At 37.8% G+C, this 23,304-nt stretch overlaps 1 protein-coding gene across 2 annotated transcripts in view; it reads right to left on the bottom strand.

Moving 5' to 3' along the window:
• The window catches only part of Rapgef5 (Rap guanine nucleotide exchange factor 5), a 229,368-nt gene that overhangs the window by 181,397 nt on the left and 24,667 nt on the right, over positions 1-23,304 (bottom strand). For both annotated transcript variants that reach the window (XM_027932668.2, XM_071613720.1), the window contains exons 2-5: positions 9,686-9,733; positions 7,724-7,830; positions 2,873-2,994; positions 1,261-1,429 (exon numbers count right to left, since the gene is read on the bottom strand). In XM_027932668.2, the coding sequence (XP_027788469.2) occupies positions 1,261-1,429; positions 2,873-2,994; positions 7,724-7,830; positions 9,686-9,733 (446 nt within the window). The remainder of the gene's footprint in view (positions 1-1,260; positions 1,430-2,872; positions 2,995-7,723; positions 7,831-9,685; positions 9,734-23,304) is intronic.

The raw sequence follows: 23,304 nt of genomic DNA on the forward strand, positions 1-23,304 counted from the left end.
TAAAGAAGGGACATTAGAGCTATAAAGACATGGATCCAAACACCGAGACTCTGTGCTTGCTACTTTTGTGTGACTTGTACTGGTTACTTGGTCCCCGTGCCTCAGTTTCTTCACTTATAAATTGGGATAATAACAGTATCTGTCTTATGGAAATCTTCTGAAAGTGAAATATGGAACATAAGGCATTTATTTAGCACAGTACCTGACATAAAATATATTCTCTTCAATAAATCTATTAGCACAGTGTCTCATAATATCCTGAAACTTTCATTTCCTAAAAACAAACTGTATTAACCATTCAGCAATGTCACCTTTTAATTAATAAGAGTAACTAACCTCTGTTACATTATACAGATATGTCTATCTGAACTGAACCTACTTTTTTACCTAAGAAATGAGGATAATTTCATTTGCCCTCGAAGGAGTTAACAATATGGAGATATATTCTATGACCTGAAATATTCTATGTATATAAAAGATTTCAGCTGAAATTTTAATTTGTAACTCATTTCTGAAATAAGCTTGTCACTGTCACTATAAACAAAGGCATGGCAAAGTCTCCATATCACAGCTAAAGTTTTGTTCCTAAGCCTCTTCTAATTTTAATTAATTTTAATCATACAGTGATTCAGTATCTTCATGTGATAATGATTCACGTGTTTTAATTTGCCAAATATTGCATCTAGATTATTTTCAGAAATGTCTGCTGAGCTCTTTCTTAGCAAAGTCACGACTTGGAATGGTAGTTAAGAAGTGAGTTATTATTTCATTTCATATTTAAGCCCAATCATGATTATTCCTAATTTAGATCATCTACTCATACAGCAATGGTAAATCAGGAGCAGTGTGGTGCAGCTGGTGAGGCACGGACATCTGGGACTTAAACACCACATTGGTCTTGGAATTGGATTTAATTTTCAGCAATTTATTTTACCTTTCTGAACTTGCATCTGAAAAATGGGAATAGTTCTTTGGAATATGGTAGACATCATTATCCAAAGTACATGTATGAAGACACGAATTGGTGTGAATATACTTTGTTACAACCAGATATATGAAAAATTTGTGCTCTATATGTGTATTATGAATTATAATGCATTCTGTTGTCATATATAAATTTAAAAATTGATTTAAAAAATTGGAATAGTACAACTACCTCCTAAACTGGATAGTGATCTTAAAGAGCACAGCAAAGTCTCTGGACACAGTACACATTCTCTAAGAATCATCTAACAATGGCGCATGATCACCCCCACTTACAGCTCACAGATGCCAGCTCTAGCAGGAATGAGAGGAACAAGTTGCAACAGAAGTTTGACACCATTTTGCCATTCTTCTTCTCTTTCAAATTCACAGTACAGGTAGCTACATTCATCGGATGAAAACTGGTAGAAAACATAAGTATCTTGAAAATACAGATGCTGGTCCACTGTTTGAAATTAAAAAAAAAAAAAGATATGGATCAGTTTTTTTAAAGTATATAGTTTAGACAATCAAAATAAAACAATAAATTGAAAACCCAATAATTATTAAGGAGAAGCCAGAGGTAAGACTATGATTCTACATTGTAAGCTCATTCATGTTCACTATCCCATTGAATTGAAAAGGATTTATTGGCTAGTCTATTTTGATTACTTGAAGTTTTGCCAGCATATTCACAAGATTTTGATAATTCTTCTGCTTCAGAGACAAATGTCAATAAAATCAATACTGACTCAAAGAGGATGGCAAGAAATGTTTTTCAGTGTCCAAAAACAAGCTAATATATTTAATTTCTTCACTGACACCCAATTACTATATGACAGCAAGTTTTAAGTTAGCAAGATTCATGGTTCTCAACTAGGTGTGACTGTGCCCCCCTCAGAAGACATTTGGTGATGTCTATAGACATTTTTGGTTGTCATAACTCTAGTGTGTGTTTGTGATTATGGCACTTAGAAGGCAGAAGAAAGGGATGCTGCACAAATTCTATTACATACAGGATAGCATCTGCAACACAGACTTGCCTGATCCAAAATGTCATTACTAACATGGTTGGAAACCCACAAGTGAAGGAATTATAAGTTGTAGACTTTTCCAAAAAAACATTAACACAAAATGAATGTTCTATTAACCAGAAGGCTGAACCTAGCAAGTGAGCTGATAATACCTCCATTCCACAAAAGCAGTTAACTGATTTTCTAAATAAGAGTATTAGGTGCTAGGTATTATTGACTAAGAAGATTACAACCATGTCCCCATCTGTACCACTCTTTCACAATGGCACCAGGGGTATGCTCTCAAAATTCATTACCTATAAAGAAAAAGAAAAAAAGACTTCTCAGTGATGAGCCAGCACCTGAGAGATTTGCACTAAAGAATCCAGATTGCTAGGTTTCTAATCTTTCAATTCCCTGGGCTCAACTAAGAAAAGAGATATCACCATCTATTTTCTATCCTGTTTAAACAGCTAATCTTCATAGGTCATATCTCAAAGCATTCATAATTACTTAGTTAAAATGGCATACACGTCCCACTCACAAAATCAGTTTCTGATGATTAAGTACAGCAAGATAAATAATACATTCAGAGCAAGCAACTAAAGATGTCACTGATTAAAAAACTTTGTGAGTAGAATCTTGAGTAGAGAAAGGAGAGGGTGAGGGAAAGACCTTTTACAGGTATTAGTCTCTAAATCAACAAGTTCCTAATTATTCTTTTAGAACGTGTGAATAAAAATAAGTGAATCAGAAGATGACTTGGTACTTTTGATTAGAAAAAAAAAGGATTGTAGATATTTACCTTCAAAAACAATTTCCATCCAGGTTGTGACATCCTCTAGAAACGCAAATATATTTTGGTCAAACAGCTTAATAAAGTATATAATACTAACCTGATGACATGATTCCCATGTCTAGTAGGAGCTGCCAGACTCCTATGGCCATAGATCTGCACTGGACAAAAGGACAATGTTCGAGAAGCCAGTCAACTAGTTCTGACCCAACACAGCTCCTCCTGGACAAAAGCAAAGCCATTCATAATGAGAAATTGGCCCCATATTTTCCTCTAAATAAATAAATATGTTATGTATAATGTCATTTCCTTTCATATTCTTGCTTTTTTAAACATTTGTTCAAGCAAGCCAAGAACAAATGACATAACCTCTTATTCATCTTTCAGATTAATGCTTAAATATCACTTCTTAGGAAAACTTAAGAGTTAAATCCTCTTATAGTTTTTCTTCAAATTACCTTTATGTAGTAATTCTACATCTTTTCAAGTGAATAATATTTGTTTCTGCCTCCAGAAAATAATTTTTAGGAAAACAGTTGACTTTGTACAACTTACTGTGAATCCCCAACAATTACAAAGCCTGAGGCACAAAATAAGTTCTCAAAATAAGTTCATAATGTTTGAGTAAATAAAGGAATAAATTTAGCAGCCCTTTATATACATAGTGCTTCTGCCCTGGTAAAGCCACACTCTTCAAGTTGGTGGTGATAAACTCTGGTTCAACCATTTGTAGATTTTTATTTAGTCCCTTTGAGAACAAAATAATTCCTAGAAGGCGGGACAAAATTGTAACCACAGTGGGTGAAAATAGTTTTATTTATGATTCTTCCAAGATTAAGCCCCAAAATTTGTCTCAAGCAACAAATTTGGTTATGCATCTTTCTAATATAATTTAAACAATCTAGTTAAATAGCCTAGATCATAAGTCCATAGATCCAGCTATATGTGTAACCAAACATAAAACACCTTCTTTGTACTCTGTCTTAAAACACAATATGCCACAGCCTGGTTACTTCAAACAGTATCTTCATGCCTACTTTTCCATCAGTATCAGCCTCAGTGTAAAAACAAAACTTTCTGAAATATGCTTCTTCATTTGCAGAAATGTCATTGAATTCCACCCTTTGTTATGAAAAAAGAGGGTGGAATTATATTAAAATGTTAAAAAGAGAAAAAAGAAAGAAAATTAAAAAGAGTGGCATCATGTATTGGCGATCTTTAGTCTATAGTCAATATTGAAGGACCAGAGATGTCATTATTTATTTGTATTCCTAAAATAGAAGTACATTTTTTCTATCTCTCGTGATTGGCATGGTCACATATATCTTGGAATCATACCTAACTGACAATACATAGGACTGCTATGAGGTGCTATGTTTTCAGGGACAAAGGAAAATAGGTAATGAACTTCTCTGCTGAGACACTTGGTCAGATATTCTAGCTTTTGATGAAGCATGTTTTGGGGTAAAGTGTCACTATGGAAAAGATAATCTAAGGCACATAAGCCAGTTTCAGACGTGTTCACTTGCAAGTTAACATGAAGACAACAGAAAGATTAAAAGTCAAATATACAGATGTTTTTTAAACAAAATGAGAAAACAGATATCAACAAAAGAGGCAATTAGATCAAATGGTTGATATTAACTTCTAATTTTACAGGACACCTTTGATGTTCAAGGTTCAAAGTGTTAATTAACTAATTCCTCAACGCCTCTCTCAATTAACCAGTGTCTCTGGCTTTGAGAGCAATTTTGTCCTGTGGATTAAATGCTGTATCATCTGAATTCATTTTCTCAAAACAATGCAGCTTCTCAGCCTGCTGAGTGTATGACATCACTTGGAATACAGAACCACACAATAAAACATTTATTTACTAAACAAACCACCAAACTGCAAAAGGTAGCTATATGGATACATCTGCTTGTGCAATGGTGATGTAGACCAGGCTTCTCGGAATTTTGCTGAGGAGTCATCCGGGAGGGAAGGGGAATCTTGTTAAAGTAAGATTCTAAAGGCTGTGTGGGACCTGAGAGCCCCACTCCTAATCAGCCCTCAAGTGATACTGTTGACCACAAAGCCCCAATCTCCCACCTTTCCCTTCTCTTTGGGAAAGGCTCAACCTGTTTGGAGGGCAGGGCTCTAAGCCCATAGTCTAGAACATGGTATTACTGTGACAATCTTAATGGATACTGTGCCTCCCCTTCAGATAAGCTACTGTTTCCTTTGCATGTGATCCTTTTCTACACTTCCCCTAATTCTATCATATTATGTTTAAATCACTTTCAACCATCCACCTGTACCAGGGAAAACATGAGGGATAATGATAAGCACTATCATTAATATCACTAAAGCAAACAAAATGAGGCAAATCGCCTCTGCATTTAATACCTAGACCCCTGAATTGCTGACCAAGTCTGCAATAATCAGGTCAAAATATCATCATCTCAGCACAGGAAGAGCAGTGAGAAAACAGAGATGGTTGGAATAGAGCAACTTCATTACTGACAGCAGTTTTTACCCGCAGTGTATTTTCAGACTTGTATTCAATCCAGAAATTTTTCCTGGTACATGCAGATCTAACTACAGTTGCAATTCTAGGTAGGAACACTGTGATATAGAGGTGCTGGAGCTGCAAAGCTCTGTGATTGCTATAACAAAACATGAATTTTACTAATCTCTGGAGTGGAAAATTCGTTTTTTCTTGGCCTCCTCCTCTCTCCCATTACAATTTTAGCAATTAAGAAACAGTAATGCATATGCTAACCTCAAATGTAAGTGGGATGGTGGTATTTAGTGACTTATTTATGCAAAGGAAATGAAGTCTCAGAAGCCAGTGGGACTCCTCCTACAGTATGAAATGAATAGAAAACTTTTCAAAGTCTTGAAAGTGGATTCTTACATAGTACATGGAGAACACTTTACTTCAATTTACTACCAGACAAATGAAAATGATCCACTCAAAGCAATCATACTAGCACTTCATCTTTAAACTCAGTACATTAATCAGTCTTTAGATTATAAAAGAAAAGTCGTTCTGTTCCAGTCACAGCAAAACACACACTCCAGGCTCTGTTCTCACTAAATTCTAACTGTTCTAACTTGGGTAGATGGCTCTTTTTCCTGATTAACATACATCTCCCAATTCCCTTTTCAATCTACATCCATGGAGATCTCAACAAATGAAAATAACAATAGGAACAATGATAGCTCTTACACATAGCCTATGCAGTAACTGAAAGGAATCCTATGAGCTTACTCACAACTAGATCCCAAGACTCACAGGTATGATTTTACTTTTTTAACAAGTCAGATGGGCCCAAAGTTAATACCATCACCTACTGAATAAATGAATCAGAGAAAGACAGGTAGACAGACAGACAGAAATAGATTCTATATGAAGTAGTCCAACTACCACAGCCCCTCTTGTTTCCTGTCCTGTTGATGTGGCCTGGGCTATGAACTAGTAATTCTCACACTTTGGGCTATGAATTTCAAATGAAAAGGACATAATGGAGCTTTTTCAAGATGTTCATGAATCCAAATATGCAAAAGCATTGTTCATAAACAGAACAGGTCATGTTTAGCCGATAGCATCTTTTCAAAACTTACATAAAGCCTTATGTGATTTAATACAGGACCTTAAAGGGTTAATTCATTGTGGTTCCTCCCCACACTTCGTATTTTCTTAATTAATGGCTCCTAAGAATACATAATCTGCCAAATTTTTTATATTAAAAAAAAAATGGTTGGTTGCAAGGAAAAGTTACTAACTGTTTAAAGGCCTGAAGGAACTTTCTAAGACATGAAAATACTCTACATCTTCACAGTGGTTACACAGATAATGATTACATAAGTACACAATAAATAAAAAACTTATCAAGATGCATACTTAAGACTTGTGCATTTTATTGTATATAATTTATGCCTCAATTTAAAAAAGTCCTCTTCTTCCAATAGCCTAAGTATTGCTATCCCCAGAATCCAGGCCATGATGAAATGTTTCCCATCTGTGGCCAGTGGAAAAAACAGGAATATTATAAATATGAATTTTTCATAAAGCTAAATTTATTTAACTGAAAAGAACATCCTTTATTCTGAGAATACGTCTCCTTTTTATGTACACGTTTATTCTGAGTACTGTTCCTATTCTTTATGGTATTAAAATGTCATTTCTTAAAGAAGAGTGATAATAAATGATAGTAGTTTCTATTTGTTTTATTTTTATAATTTTCTTCTGGTATCATTTGGTATGGCTTCGTATCTTCACCTGGCAAAATAAAGAGCTGATAATCCACTTTTGGCTTTCCATAAATTGCAAACATGTGCTCCAAACTTTGTAAGGAATCACACTATTGGTCCAGTTTTACTCTAAACTTGGCCAAGAACCTACTTGCTTACTTGAATATATCTCTGCCCTTACTCACTAGCAGGGTGGGTAAGCCTCGTGTTCCACCAATCTGCCTCTCCCCACTTTGAACAGTACCTTTTATGGAATTCACTCTCACCTGGAGGGTGAGGCAGCTCTCTCTCTGCTCACGGACCGCCAAAGAATCCCCACAGGAGCGTAATTAAATCCTTGAAGAAGGGACCTGTATTTCTAATTATTTTTCAGGACAACACACAGTCAAGAAAATATAAAATACCACATCTCAGAGGAAGCACAACTGAATCTACACTTGTAGCTGGGTATTCTGTACCCTAACTTCAGAACCACAGCCTTATGGTAAACAAACAGAAGATTAAGTTTAACAAAAGAAAAGTTATCACCAGAATCCTCCACAGACAGAACACAGCAACCCCTCCACTGCTGGTACTGATATGACCCACCTCTCTATGATCAAGGTCACAATTTAACACAAGCTGGGTTTTTGTTGTTGCTGTTTTGTTTTGTGAGGTATTTTTTTTCTCCCTGAAGGAAAGTTTTTGATATGGTGTTAAGAAACTGTGTTACCTGTAAAACCCCTTAAGGTTCACTCTGTCCTTCACCAGGTCAGCAGCCTGAACGATAATAATATTTCTCAGTGCTCTTCCTGCACATGAAGAATTCTCTCCATAAATCTGAATGAAAAAGACAAACATTCATTGTAAATGTAGAACAATAACGTGACAATGTGTGAGCTCCCAATAGTATGCTATATATAAAAAATCATGACCAAATCCCTAAGCTTGAGACACATTTTAGCCTATGTAGCTACAGACCTATAATTACCTTATTTTATTTTAGCTACTGGTCCACTTATGCTATTAAGCTATAATAACTATTTTCCAAATTCTAAAAGTTCTTTTCCTAAATATAATTATAAATAATTTCCTTTTAAAACACAAAGCTTTTTTACACCTACTATTTTTTAAATATAGTGTTTCTATCTCTGCAGCAAGTTAAAGAATATTTATATACTAACTCTACCATATTGATAATGCATTCATATAAAGGTCTTGGAAGATGAGAAAATAATTTTTTTCCTTATTCAGTGAACATCTTGAACCATGACACAATTTGACAGCAGGCTGCTTTGCTTTGAAGTGATATTCAACTGCTGAACTCACAGCTAATTCCAAGCATCTTGGTTCCATCTATAGTATTTCACAATTCCATCTATCAGATAAAAATTTCATTTAGCTTCTTTTTTAATCTTTTAATTCCCTCATGTGAGCCTCTGATTCTTAGAGATGAAGGAGGCTACTTCTCAGCTCTGGAGAAGTCTAGGTCCTACTTTTTAAAACTTCTTCCTTTCTAATTGCGCCTTCCTCTATAGCAGCACATAAGCAAAGGAGGCTAAATGAAAATGAGCTATCTGCATAACATAAATACTCATGAAAATTTGTAAATGTTGGTAGGTGCAAGCTTACATCTTTTTAAATGTTTACTGGTAAATTTTTTTTTGTTGTTGTTGTTTTGGTGGTGCTGCTGGGGATTGAACCCCAGGCTCATGCCTACTAGGCAAGCAATCTACCATGTGGCTATGTCCCCAGTCCTATTGGTGAACTCTTTTAGAACCTATAAAACATTTATGTCTTCTCTTGAAGCAAATAAATTGATAATCTCTTGATAATGACTTGACAAGGAACATGTTAACCCTGTCCTTATACTTCTTTAATTATCCCAATACTATCACCAAAATGCAACCTGATGAGAAAGTGAAAAGGGCAAGAAATGATTTAGCTTTAACATGTTAACATATTTTTTTAAAAAATCAAAACTTGGAACAAGTCATATGACAGAAAGTATTACCAAGGAAGAAGTATGAGTCAGTTGACACTTGACTTGTCCCGACATCACAGAAGCTTCATTCAATCAGTCATTCAAGAGACATTGATTGAGCAGCTGCCAATGTCAGGTCTTTTCTAGATGCTGCAGTTACAGTGGGGAACAAGGTAGAAAACATCCTAGCCCTCAGAAAACTCAGTCTCCTGGTATCCTAGGGAATGTAAATGTTTGTAAACTAATTCTTTAATGCAACACAGAAAAGATGTCCCTATCTTTTCTCAGCACTGAGCATACAGGATGTATCCCTCCAGTAGATAACTATACACATACATTTTACATAGTTTTCAGTGTAAACTCCTCACTATTTGCAAAAAAAGCCATTTCTATCAATATAAAAAATTGAAAAATATATTACATATTTACTCTGCCACATCGATAATGCATCCATATAAAGGGTGTAGAAAACAAGAATTACCCACACCCATCCTGTGAACATCCTGCATCATGACACTATGAACAGAGCATCTCAAACACTTTCCCTGTGTCATCCCTGGTAGGTAGAAAATGTGATCATTGCAGAATCTTTGCAAAACCCTATGAGGTCAGGAGCAGAGGCAACAGCAATAACTGAAGAATTCTGCACCAGAATTTGTGAGTCATTGTTACAGAAAATGCAGTAAGAGAAAGAAAACTGAAAAATCATACCTGAGGAGTATGTTCAAGGTACGGATTGGAAATTCTTCTTGACAGAGTCTATTTTAAGAGAAAAACAAGAGGAAAAATTAGAATAAAGGAAACCTTTGTACCAAAGGCAATAATGGTAGGCCTGGGAGGTATACCTGCTAAAAATTGAGTTTAAATCTAAGCCAGGGGCCATATGGGATTAGCCTCCTTATTCTGACTTGGTGTTTCTGGTCAACATTCATACCAAAAGGGCCTCAGGATATTCTACTTGACTAGCTCCCAAACTAGGAAGTACAACCAACAAAAGCAACATAGAAAGTCTGGGATTCTGTCCTCATCACTTTATTCTTAATGTGATTGGGATTCCGTTTCTCCTTTTCATGTCCATGTTCACCACCCCCACTCAAACCCTCATCACTGTCCACCTCAACTGATACATCAGCTTCCCAGTGGATTTCTCTGTCTTCTAGTCACCCCGCTTCAAGCCATCCTGCCAACCTCAACTAAGCAAATCTCCTAAAACCATCCCTTCCACTCAGAAGCAGGTACTTTATTGCTTGTGGGAATGAACCCTGGGTCACTGGCCCCACCACAGCCTGCTTCCCAGACATTTCTAGTGTTCTCTCTCCATCTCCATATAAGTCTTCTGCAATTGAGTAAGATCTACTTGTCAGAAGAGCATGACACTCATATCCCTGCCTCGGGTCACACCATTCTCCATGTTAAAAACTTCCATTTTCCTTGATGCTTCCCTGAACCCCAATGACTTCAAAGTCCAGGTGTGTGCATGGCCTCCTGAGTGAAGCTCCTCCCACAGGGTTTTGTTCTTCTCTGGAGCTCTTTGTTTTAGTTTGTTTTTTTCTTATGCACACAGTAGCCCCTAGGTGCTCTGCATTGTGCAACCATTCACTCCATGGAATCCATAAGCTCCTTGAAAGAGTGTTGGAAACTTGATTGCTTGGTTTTCACAACCAAGCAATATATAGCACACAACCTAACATCAAGATGCTTATTTTTCTATTCATTTATTTTAGCTATTCATATATCCATATCAACTAAATAAGTATTTGCTGAATGGTTTGAATTGCGTGAGCTAATTTCTCCTACCCAACAATCTTGTAAGCAGCACCATCACCCACATGTGCCTGAGCACAATGGAGAACGATTATCACTTCCTGTTGCAGTACAGGGAAAAGAACAGAGAAACTAACATTTACTGGACTTCCAGCCTATGTTTAAAAGCTCTTTATACCTCTATTCCAAGGCTTGCTGTCTTTTGAGAGCCCAGAGTTTTTAGCCTGCCACCTCCACTTCTTAGAATAATTTGCTAAATTTACAAAATATACCACGCCACCATCTGAACCTTCTACCAAATTTTAGCCTAAAAAGAGAATTTCCATTCCGCCCTGTGCCCACTCCATATAACTCCCACACTACTTATCTTTTAATTAACTTGAAATAAAATGATTGACTCTTTGTCCAGAAATGCCAATTGATGCTCTGCTAAAGAAGTGCAACTTGCATCATAGAAAATAAATGTTATAATCCCCACTGTTCTGGTCTACTTACTACACATTTCCAATTGGCCTTTCCTAGGCCTTAGATCATCTGAGCTATGTAATATATTCATTTATTTTTAAAACTTGCATATGTACCAGATTTATAATATGAAAATGAAATCATCGTGATAAGTTACTTCCCCCTAAACAAGAAGCATTTTAAAAATCAATCTAGCAGACAGGAAATAACAATCTTTATTACTCTTCTAATTGTCTGAATTAACTCAAAAAAGCAAATCCTTCACATGGTCTAGTTAAAGAGAAAATTTTTAGATAGAAACAAGTTCTATAAAACTAGGTGGAGGCGTTTTCACAAAAGAAAATAAACCATTTGTCTTTCTCTCTGCTGCCACCCTAAATCTGGCCGTCTCCACACTAGTATTACAGACACACAATCCCACTTAACAGAAGCATCCCCCATGGATGCCTTGTTTCAAAAGATTGGTAAGGTGAGTAGATAAAGCAATGGTATTCTTCCTATACTGAATGGATAACACTGCTAGATCAGCTGCTAGCCCACAGGGAATGGACAAGAGCAACATAATAAGAACTACCTTTTATAGGACACAATTCCTGGACTTGTTGTCAGAAACTCCTATGAAGCCCTCTCTTAACTGGTCTCAGGTGAGCTCTGTTTCATTAACACTTGAGTCCAGTAGTTCTCAAATTTGTCCACTGAGCTGGGGGCGGGTAGACACAGGGCTCTTTGGGGATCTCAGTAAAGTACTGACTGACCCCTTCAACATTTTTAAAAATAACTCTTATAACTCTGTAGTTCTGAAGAAACCATTTTATGAAGTTTTCAGTATTGATCAAAAATAGCAAGGACCAGAGATGTAAGGAGAAGAAAAAAAATAACATGAGGATTATTTTACCCATTACCTCATTTTTACTAGGTAATAAAAAAGAACTATTAGTTAATTTTATGGGCCTACTGGCTGCTGCTCTAACTCACCTGGAGGACCACTCTCAAGCATTTACCCAGAGAACATCACAGTACCACCCTAGAAAGTGCAAACCCCTCTTAATATCCTTCCCTGAATACACAAGTACTCAAGCTGTTTTCCTCCTACCTTTGAATCTCCTGATTTTCCTTCTCCCCTCAGCATTCCAGGGCTTCATTTCAAAGCTCCAGTAGTAATTTACTTCCATTCATTTCATATTTATGAAGAAGCTACTGAGCTCATTGTTAAGCACTGTGAGAACTTCCAGAAATAGACACAACAAAAAAGAAACCAACCCTTTGTGTGTGTGTATGTGTGTGTGTGCACGGATCTGTATGCACATGCGCATGCACTACTGGAGGTTGAATCCAGGTGCACTCTACCACTGAGCTACATACCCCACCACCTATTTCTTATTTTGATAAAGGTTCTCACTAAGTTGTCTAAGCTGACCTTGAACTTGAGATCCTCTTGCCTCAGCCTCCCGAGTCACTGGGATTACAGGTGTGTGCCAACTATACCAGCTAAACCACCCCTCATTTACACAACCCCTTTATCAGAAGATACAGGACTTAAAGAATGCTTAAAATCCATTGAATTCTCCTCCTTCGTTCTGATTTTCCTATCAGTTTGCTCTGTAATCTCAGGTGGCTGGTCTTCCAAGGCCAACCATCCTCTCAAAGGACCTCAGCACAGCATCTCTTAGACACGAGGCACTGACAAGGTGACAATTCCTTTTCCTCTCATCTCCAACTGCTAGAGCTATGTAATCTAGATAACTCACCAAAGACACTACACCTCAGAGAGAGAGGGACAGGAACAACACAAACGAAAACGGATTTTACTATTAATTTGTTTTTCTTCCTTTCCATTTTAATGAACCACAGAGAATGGTTCCCCAAATGATTCTAGGCAAACTTCATATTTTGAACATTTATTAGAAAACTGCAATTACAAAATGGACTTCCAGAAAACAAAATAATGGCGTAACTCAAAAGGATAACTGATGAACAACAATACATTACCATATTTTTTTTTAGTTCAGTGCCTTCTCAATTTAAACTATAATAGTCCATGAAGCTGGGTCTGAACCAAACATGGAATTCATTCCAGAGGTGCTAGAAATATCTTGCTGAACATGTTTCACCAGATCTTAAAGGGGATGCCTTAGTACTATCCGCAGTCCAGTTACTTTGATGACTAAGAACAGAAATGAAAAGAGAAAGACTTCAACAGTCACAGTTCAATAGTCACAGAAATATGACCTGCCTTAGCAATATGAACTAATAAGAACTACTAGATTTGTTGATAATGCAAGAATTCGGCTCATGACACAGCTTTTTGTCACCTTCAGCCATTGTCCCTTTCCCCATTCTGGGTGGTCCAGTAGAATATGAGGATGGAATGGCAGAATAAGTACACTGAATTTCTTAGAAACCTAGGAATACAAAAAGCCTCTATAAGTAACTCATAAATATGACAAGTTTAAGAGATTATAGAACAGAATAAAGGTTGTGATCTGTTAAGCTGTCCAGAAGATTTCTGAGACTGTGGGTCCTTCATAAGCCCCAGGATAAACTTGCATCTCAACGAAAGCTTGATTAAAATTAAAAGGACAGAATCCCAGGCAGTCTGCACAGGCATCACAAGTTCAGTGCAAGGAAAACAGGAGACAGGAGACAGCTGCTGAGGCAGAAGGGCAGGGAACACAACTCTTTCTGTCAGCTCTGTTTGCAATTTGGGTCCACAACTGTTTCCTGAGGGATCCAAGGGACATGCCCAAGACAATAGCCAGTCATAGCCAAAAAGGCCATTTGTAATAACATCTCAACATAGCATGGCCACACCAAAGTCAATGATGTTCTTGAAATTACATTTTTCCACTGCCCTGTGATGTGATAAGAAAGCAGAACAAAAGGAAGGTGACAGAAAGGAAAGGCTCACTGGGCACCTCCTTTGTCTTAAGCACTGCTCCTATACTGTACACACATATTCCTATTTTTATAGGTAAGAGGCCAGAGAGTCAGAGAAATAATGTGTTTTACTTAAGGTTCCAGAGCTGGAAAGTTTAGAACCAGGACTGAGACAAAATTTTGATTGATTCCAAAGTCACCCTCTGTTATAACATGCTACATGTTACTAAATAATAGTATTAGAGTTCCTACTATGTGCCAGAGACCAAACTAAGTATTTTACCTGTATTGTATCACTTAATCCTTGAAAACCTACAAGGTAGGTACTATTAATTTATTTTGAAGATGACAAAAGTAGACTTAAAAGAGGTTAAAAATTTTGCCCAGTTTGCAATTCAAGCCTACTTAATTATACTAAGAGTATCTAATTACATTAAGAAGTCACAAATAGTCTCTTCAAGATCCAGTGGTTCTCAATCCTAGATGTAAATAAGACCACCTATTTACATTTTCTTCAGGCAACTGAAGAAAAACAAAACAGATACCATTTCAATATCCCATCCCAGGCATACTGAATGAGAATCTCTTTCTTCTGGGAGTTCCCCACGTGGCTCTAATGTGCAGCCAGGTTTGAGTAAAAGCCATAAAAATAAGTGATTGAGAATGGCAGCTGGATCCTCTCCTCACCCATTTCAGCCATGGGGCTTGGGGCACTCCTCTCCTATGCACGACCTGCTGAAGGAAGGGGGGCGAGAGTCATTTGCCAACAGCTCTGATATCTGTGGCAAAGCCTCCAAGTGACTTGTGCAAAACAAAGAGCCACTGTTAGGCAATTCTCGCCCTGCACCTGCTCATGTGGTATGTGTTTCCATACAGCCCGTCCTAGACATAGCCCTAAGCCAAAGTATCTTCACAGCTGCCATCAGAGCATAGTACTTGCGTACCTTCTGAAAGGTATGCCTTTTTAATAGCATCCCAGCATTAAACTCAACTTTGACTTCCCAGTATTAAAGGCTACATTCTAGTATAAACATGTTTCCCTACTTAAAAGCTACAGTAGAAAAAGCAAAGTGAGTTCTGGGGATAGTTAGAAAAATTTCACACTCTTGCCTGCCTAGGAAGATAAGTCAGCAAGAACCCAAAGCTTTTGGGGAAAATATATAATCTAGGTACAATGAAAACAAATCCCAAAGCTTCATCGATTTGACTTTATTCAGTCCTTGGGAAATTATTTTGGAGGGCTATCTTTATAAACAAGAGAATAATTTTGCCTACTAGGGTGGGCTTCCCTGGTTAATGTAATCACAGAAAACCCTTTAAAATTTAGGAATCTATTAACTAAAAGTTTAGGGAAGAAAATATTTAAATCAGAAAGTTTACCCCCACTTGTCACTGAATTTCCTATTTTCATAACATGAACCAACCTCATCATACCTGGACCCTTCCCACAGCAGCCAATCTGAAGTAGCTCCCACTGTTCAGATCTGGGACACTCTGGGGAGCAAAACAAATAGTGAAGGTATTGAATTACAACTTATAGAATAATCTATCCATGAATCTATACTGATGTAAAGAAGTAATAGAATAAACAAATGGGAGTGGAGGAGAAAAGACAGCCTTTCCTCACAGAATAGTTCTACTTGCTAAATGCAATAAAAAGAGGAAAACAAAAGCACCATTGAGGAAATACCACAAAAATAAATGCTGAGACAAGAATCATCAATGCATGCTTAAATGAGATATAGGATATTTGCACAGTGTCAAAGTATCTCTCCTCAAGATACTTAGTAAGTACAGAGGAGAACATAGTCACTTAACAGTGGAGCTTAGCAGATTCCACCTTAACAAAGTGATAAAAACCATCGTCTATCAGGTGACATGATGACATCATCTATCTCCTGATGTCAAGAACTGAGATTGGCAATTTTAATGGTATATTTGTCAAAATACATATCTGAAATTTTCATAAGAAAATGCCTGGCAGCTCCGAAATAAGAGACATTCTTTAAAATAACTAGTCTGAACTCTGCTAAAATTGTTTAGAGGCCAAGAGAAATTGAAGAAGTATCCCAGATTGGAGATCGAACAACACTGCCAGCCAAAGCACTGAGTGACCCTGGACTAGGACAAGGAATTTAGTAGGACAACTGGAACAAGTCTGAATTTTAGAATATAGATCAATGCTGGTTTTGAGAACTGTACACATGGGGTTGTGTAAAATTGTTAGCATTAGGAGCAACTGAGGATGGTTCCGAGGGAACTCTCTTGGCACTATTTTTGCAACTTTTAAGGCTAAATTTTTTTTAAATAGTCAAGGGTTTATTGTTGTTGTTGTTGTTTAAGTAATGGTCTCTTTCACCCCTCCAAGTGCAGACTCAGGAAAATATTCAAATATCATTCCCAAATACAGCATTTATTTCTTTGCTAGATGCTGTATGCACTCAACATGATTTCCTCAGGCTACACCAGGGAACACCTCTACTAGCTTTCTTATCTGCTTTGGCCTCCAGAACCTTCACACAAATCAGATTAGTCTCCCTAAAACCTCTCTTTTCATATCACCTTATTTAATTTTATTTTTTTTCATACTGGAGGTTGAACTCAGGGGTGCTCAATCACTGAGCCACATACCCAGCTCTTTTTTTATATTTTATTTAGAGACAGGGTCTTGCTGAGTTGCTAAGTGCCTCACTAATCTGCTGAGGCTGGCTTTGAACTCACAATCCTCCTGCCTCTGGGTCTGAACTCACAATCCTCCTGCCTCAGCCTTCTGAGTTGCTGGGATTATAGGCATGAGCCCCCACACCAGGCATATATTATTATTATTATTATTATTATTATTATTATTATTATTCTTCCAGGGATTGAACCCAGGGGGCTTAACCATGGAGCCACATCCCCAGTCCTTTCTTATATTTTATTTAGAGACAGGGTCTTAATGAGTTGCTTAGGGCCTCACTAAGTTGCTGAGGTTGGCTTTAAACTTGTGATCCTCCTGTCTCAGACTCCCAAGCTTCTGGAATTACAGGCGTATGCCACTCACCTTATTTTTAAAAAATTAAACAAATAATAATAATAAAACAGCTTCCCCCAACCCAGTGCTCCCAGCCACTCACTGTTCAAGTCTTCGTCCTAGCAGTCAGAACCCTCACCAACCTGTCCACCCAGTCCCTAACTGCACTTTTCTCGTAGGAACTCGCAGGTCCTCTAGAGAAGCAAGTCCTCTGAAGCCATGTGCCTTCTTATCTCTGCACCACACCCTTGCCACCACCTCTGCCCTGTGTAGTTCTCTACATTTCTGCACGCTGCCCTCCTTCAACCCACACAAGTGAAACATAAAGCCCATCCAAGCCTGAGCCTTTCAATGATTAATCTCATTCTCCAAACCCTACAGTACTTGCCTCTAAGTAAGTACTTGCCACTTAAGTAGAAAACCTCCTGGCTCCATCTGTGGTTCCTTGCCATCTTTCCTCAACCAGTCTCAAACCCCAGTGGGATTTATGCCTTCTGTAAGTCTAGGCCCTTCTATGATGTGTGGCAGGAGCTAATGGTCCAGTGGTGATATTTTCCAATGGCACCAAGTCTAGTGATCCCTGAATTCTCAGGCCAAGTGGTAAAGCATATACATCTCAAAAATGTGCTAAGCCCACTGTCACCTCTATCCGGCCTCCATCAACCCTTTAAGTGGTCATGCATAGAATGTGCCTATAGACAGCTACATGCTGAATAACATGTGCTTGCTTTAAAAGTCACATGAATATAACTATTTCTTCATAGTGAAAATCACAAGTTGTTTTGTGAGGTCTTCAATAGCTTAAAAAAAAAGTACTCTTTTCATTTCCTAAATTACTCATATGTCAGAAAGAGAAACCTGAATTGCCAGGCATGTTGGTGCATGCCTATAGTCCCAGCAACTAGGGAGGCTGAGGCAGGAGGATCACAAGTTTGAGGCTAGGCTCAGCAATCTAGCGAGAGACCCTGTCTCAAATAATAATAATAATAATAATTGACTGTGGGGTATATCTCAGTGGTATGTGTTAGGTCCTGGGTTTGATCCCCAGCACGAAAGGAAGAAAGGAAGAAAGGAAGGGAGGAAGGGAGGAAGGGAGGAAGAAAGAAAGGAAGAAAGGAAGAAAGAAGGAAGGAAGGAAGGAGAGAGAAAGGAAGAAAGAGAGAAAGAAATAAAGAAAGGAAGAGAGAAAGAAAAGAAATAAATCTAGTTCTACTGTTTATTTCTCAATTACTCAACTCAGATACAAAAAGAAAGAAAGAAAGAAAATAAAAAGAAAGAAGGAAAGAAAATAAAAAGAAAGAAAGAAAATAAAAAGAAAAACAGAAATATTGGAATAGACATTTTTCTTTCCTTCCTTGGTAGCTGGAAACAAATTAGTCTCTTAGAAATTCCTTGTCAAACTACGTAAAATTTTGAAAGGCACAAAACAGTGTGATAAGTAGTCTTATAGTGGAAGTAAGAAATTAAGAAATCTAGTTCTACTGTTTATTTCTCAATTACTCAACTCAGGTACACAAACAGCACTAGAAAGGTCCTTCTGGGGTGACTTGGCCCATTCGAGAGCCTATTTCATCTGAACTATGTAAGAGAGCTAAGAATTCAGACTAGGGGTCCATGAACCTAACCCAGTTGCCACCTATTTTTATAAATAAAGTTTTATTGGAATATGGGGTGTCATCTGTTTACATATCCATTCTGGCTGCTTCCTACTATGGCAGCAGAATTAAGTAGTAGGCAGCAAAGCCCAAAGTACTCACTATCTGACCCTTTACAAAAAAACTTCACCAACCCTGATCTAGATGGAATTCACAGAGCAGGACAAGCTCTATACTCTTCCCAGCAACATACTGTAGCATTTGACTGTCTCACCAAAATCACCTCTGCAATTTAAGATTCTTTCTTCTACTACTTGTTTAAGGCCATTTCCATCTTCACTATGTTCCATAAAAGAAATAGCAGCCAAAAAACTGTTTTGACCTAAGATCAAAACAAAAAGTGAGAGAAAGTACTAGTCAAATGATACTAATTTAAAATTAAGTAAAACAGAACCGTACCTGAAAGGTGAGTGCTTGGTGCATGTTAACTCACGTTCAAGTGCAGTACTCAGCAAATTTTGCCATGAGCAGAAACAGACATGTGGGTATCTATTACAAGCTTGTAAGTGTCTCAAAGGAGAGACTCCTCTTTTTCACACACATCCCTGGGACATGGCAGAGTGTTATGTCACAGAGATAGGCCCATGGAACACTTTCAGAATTCTCTGCATACCAAGATACCAAGTTTCTGTTACACGAAATAAGTAAGTCCTAGTGATGTTCTGTACAGCATAGAACCTACAGTTCACAATGCTACATCTTATGCTTAAAATTTTGCTAAGAGAATAAGTGGGTCTTATGTTATCACCAAAAGTAATAAAGAAGATGGGAGGAAGCTTTTGGAGGTGATCAGTGGGTTCGTAGCATAGATTATAGTGACTGATTCATGGTATATTCTCGTTTTCAAATTCATCAGGTTAGGTAGAGCTTTTTGAATGTCAGTGATAACTCAATAGCATGGTTATTAAAAAATGAAAAAGGAGCTGTGAAACAACTCTTTTTAAACCAGGAACTTCCAACTTCTCCACAATCTAGACAAGTCTAAACTACAAAAAAGTAACGCTAAGGGCCAAATATACAAAAATACTAGTAGATCCAAGAGTATAATATGTTGTTTCAAACATCTGAATCTTGCACGATATTTTCTTTGCCTGGAGTGACTTTCTTGAATACATTTAAATTTTCATATAGTTTGTTGAAATGCATTCATATATGCTCAAATTGCCCTTTAGAATTCATTTATGTGTTTCCAAAGTACTTTCTATTCTAGATATTTATATTTGAATTTCCTGATTCATTATAAAAATCTTAAAAAGACAGTGTCTGTGTTTCACTCAAATGTCCACAGTGTCTAACATGATGTGCTTCATATAGTTAATGCTCATTAAGTGTTTATAAAGAAGGGGAAATTCAGCTCTCATAAATACCCTCCTTATCTCTGTTCAAATTTTCCTTAGCTCTGCTCACCTTCCGGAGTCTACAGCCCCTTCCTCTGTGCATTGCACCTTCCGGAAGGCAGTCTTGCATGGTGGTTAAGAATAAACTCTGGGTTCACACTGCTGGGATTCAAAGCCCATCTGTACCTCTTAAAAAAGTTGTGTTCTTGGACAAGTTAACTTCTTTATGCCTCTGTTTTTGTCTCTTTAGTGGATGAGATAAAAACTGTTCATAATATTATAAAGAATAAATTACTTAAGACAGTAATTCCCAAAATTAAGCATGCATCATCTAAATCTCCTAGAGGGTTTATTAGAGAGACTGCTGGGCCCCTATACAAAGTTTTGCATTTAGTAGATCTAGGGTACAGACTGAGAATCCGCATTTCTAACAAGTTCCTAAAGAATGCTAATGCTGTGAGTCCTGGAAGTACACCTTGAGAATCACTAACTTAAAATTAAGTAAAAGAGCTCAGAACGGAACCTGCAAGGTGAGTGCTCAGCGCCATGTTAACTCACGTTGTGGTGCAGTATTCCACAAACTTTGCCATGAGCAGATACAGGAATGTGGGTCTCCCTTACTATCTCCTAAGCTTCTCAGAGGAGAGGATCCTGTTTTTCAACCACATCCCTAGGACATGGCAGAGTGTCATGCTACAAAGATAGGCTCATGGAACACTTTCAGAATTCTCTGTATACCAAGATAGAATCTTTTCACCCAAGGCTTCTCCTGGTCAGAAGGGAAAACAGGATGTGTGCAAAATAAAATTACAACCTCCCCAGGGCTTTTACATCAAGCATCTCTTGAACATGGGTTATTTCATCCACACACTTGACCCATGAGATTAGGTCCAATTTCCCTTACTTGGGAGTCTGGAAGGGCTAACTTGGAAACAAAAGCTAATTTGTTATTAAGGTGCTTAGGGTCAAGGCACTTTCCCAATTGGGTACAGAATTGCTATGAATTTCTGTCAATGGTAGCTTGGCACCATCACTGTTTATAATTCTAGATGCAGTCAATTGTGATACAAACAAAAGTTTTACCTGGAGGCTGACAAGTGAAAACTCTGTAATTCATTCCAAATCTATAGCCACTCCTGGTTATGTATCTTCCCCAGGCTCTTGAGTATTTTACTTAAGAATTCATTTTAGAATTCAAGATGCTCAAAATTAAACTACCAGTCTACCACTTCATATATACAACTTTAAAAATTCACAACACCCACTCTTCCAGGGTTATGACACCAATCCTCCGTAATTCTGTGAATAATCTTAACAGCATTTAGGATATAACAGGTTTGCTATAATCCCACATGCAAACCCTTGGTATCATGGAAGTTCATTTTTTCTAGTTCCTTTGAGATTATATCAATGGTAGGAACTTTATTTCTATCTGGTGCAACTGTTGTTTTAAAAAAAATATCCTCTTGACAAAGATAAGGCTAGTGTCTCTCATTGGTTAACATCTAACTCTGCCACAAGAAGGAAGCTTATGCCTTCTTTCTTTTTGTGCTAATCACAGATAAAATTGTTAGCTTTGTTGTTCTTCACTTATTTCACAAGACCCCAGTTAGCAGGCACTTAAGACTTGCAGGCTTGTGAAACCTTATTCTGGGTCACATGACCCTCGTTCTTCATGCTTGCATCATTATTATTATTATTATTATTATTATTATTATTATTTCTTCTTCTTCTCCTTCTCCTCCTCCTCCTCCTCCTCCTTCCTTCCTTCCTTTTTTTTCTTTCTGTCTTTTTTTTTATAGTACTGGGGATTAAACCCAGGGCCTTGTACATGCGAGGCAAGCACTCTACCAACTGAGCTATATCCCCAACCCCTGCATATGCTCTTAAAATCTAAGTTTCTACAAAAGTTTACTATATAGCCACGTTGGTCTCTTTCACTTCCTTCTACTTTTCTAATACATTTGAGCAGCAATACTAGAGAATTGAAATTTCATTCCCATCTTGTGCTGTATTCAGCTATGTTTAATGTTTCCCGCTATGACAACTATCACTTCTCTTTATTTGCTGAAATCAGATTCCACAAAGTTCAGGATTCATAAATATGGTCCTTTCTGCAGAGGCCCCTTCTCTATAATGGAAAGAGCCTGGTGGGTATTGTACTGCCTTGATGCTGACAACTTTCTTGCCCTGACTGTGGCTGCTCCTTGACTTATGATAGGGTTATGTCATGCTTAGCTCATCCTAAGTTGAAAATACATCTGATACACCTAACCTCCCGAACATCCTAGCTTGGCAACACAATACGCTCTACACTCCTGGTTGCTTCCCTTCCTGATTGCTTGGTGAACTGAGAGCTGCTGTTAACTGCAGCTGCCCAGCATCTCGTGAGAACATTGTACCACATAAAGCTGGCCCAGAAAAAAGATTCAGATCTAAAAAAGTATGGTTTCTACTGAATGCATATTACTTTTGAAACATCATAAAGTCAAGAAAATCTAAAGCTGAACAATAGTGAGTCAGAGGCCATCTGTTTATCCTAACCCTTCCTAGCTCCTTGATGTTGGTTTACATTTCCTTCTGCCTCCACCAAATCACCTTCTTTCTCATCTACTCACTGTATTATTTCTTCTAACCTGTCTGGACATCCTTTATTTTTTGTCCTAATAAGTCATCACAGAGGCTTTTGTCAAATCATTTCCCCCTCCTCCTCCCTGCAACTCTCTACTCTGGTACAAAGACTTAGTACAGGGCCAGCAAACATCACAGTGGTCTCTGCAGCCCATACTCTGCAGGTCACCGTAGTGCGTGGATATCCTGGATTTCAAGGGGATTTCTGGTCCCCTCTGAAAACTCCCCTGCCAGGGTAGCAGACATCACCAACTGCCATTCTGTTCTCCCTGCTCATTAGGAACCTCCCTTAAGACTCCTGGAATGTGAATAAAGCCACCTAACACCTTCCTGGAGCTCATCTCAGCTAATCTCCAGGTGGCAGTAATCCACAGTCACCTACTACCTTCCTGAGTGTGGTCTGTGGATCAGCAGCATCAGACTCACCCGCAGGCCTTTGGACCACACAAATTCCAGGCTCCACCCCAAAAATCAAATATCCCTCAAGATATCCATAAAGGTCCTCCTGAAAAGGATTATATAGGCAAAGAGAATCTTGAAGATGTTGCTTATTCTATTTTCCCTTCTTAAGGATGAAAAATGCACATA

The sequence above is a fragment of the Marmota flaviventris genome, chromosome 1 (genome assembly GCF_047511675.1).
Source record: "Marmota flaviventris isolate mMarFla1 chromosome 1, mMarFla1.hap1, whole genome shotgun sequence".
Lineage (NCBI taxonomy): Eukaryota > Metazoa > Chordata > Mammalia > Rodentia > Sciuridae > Marmota > Marmota flaviventris.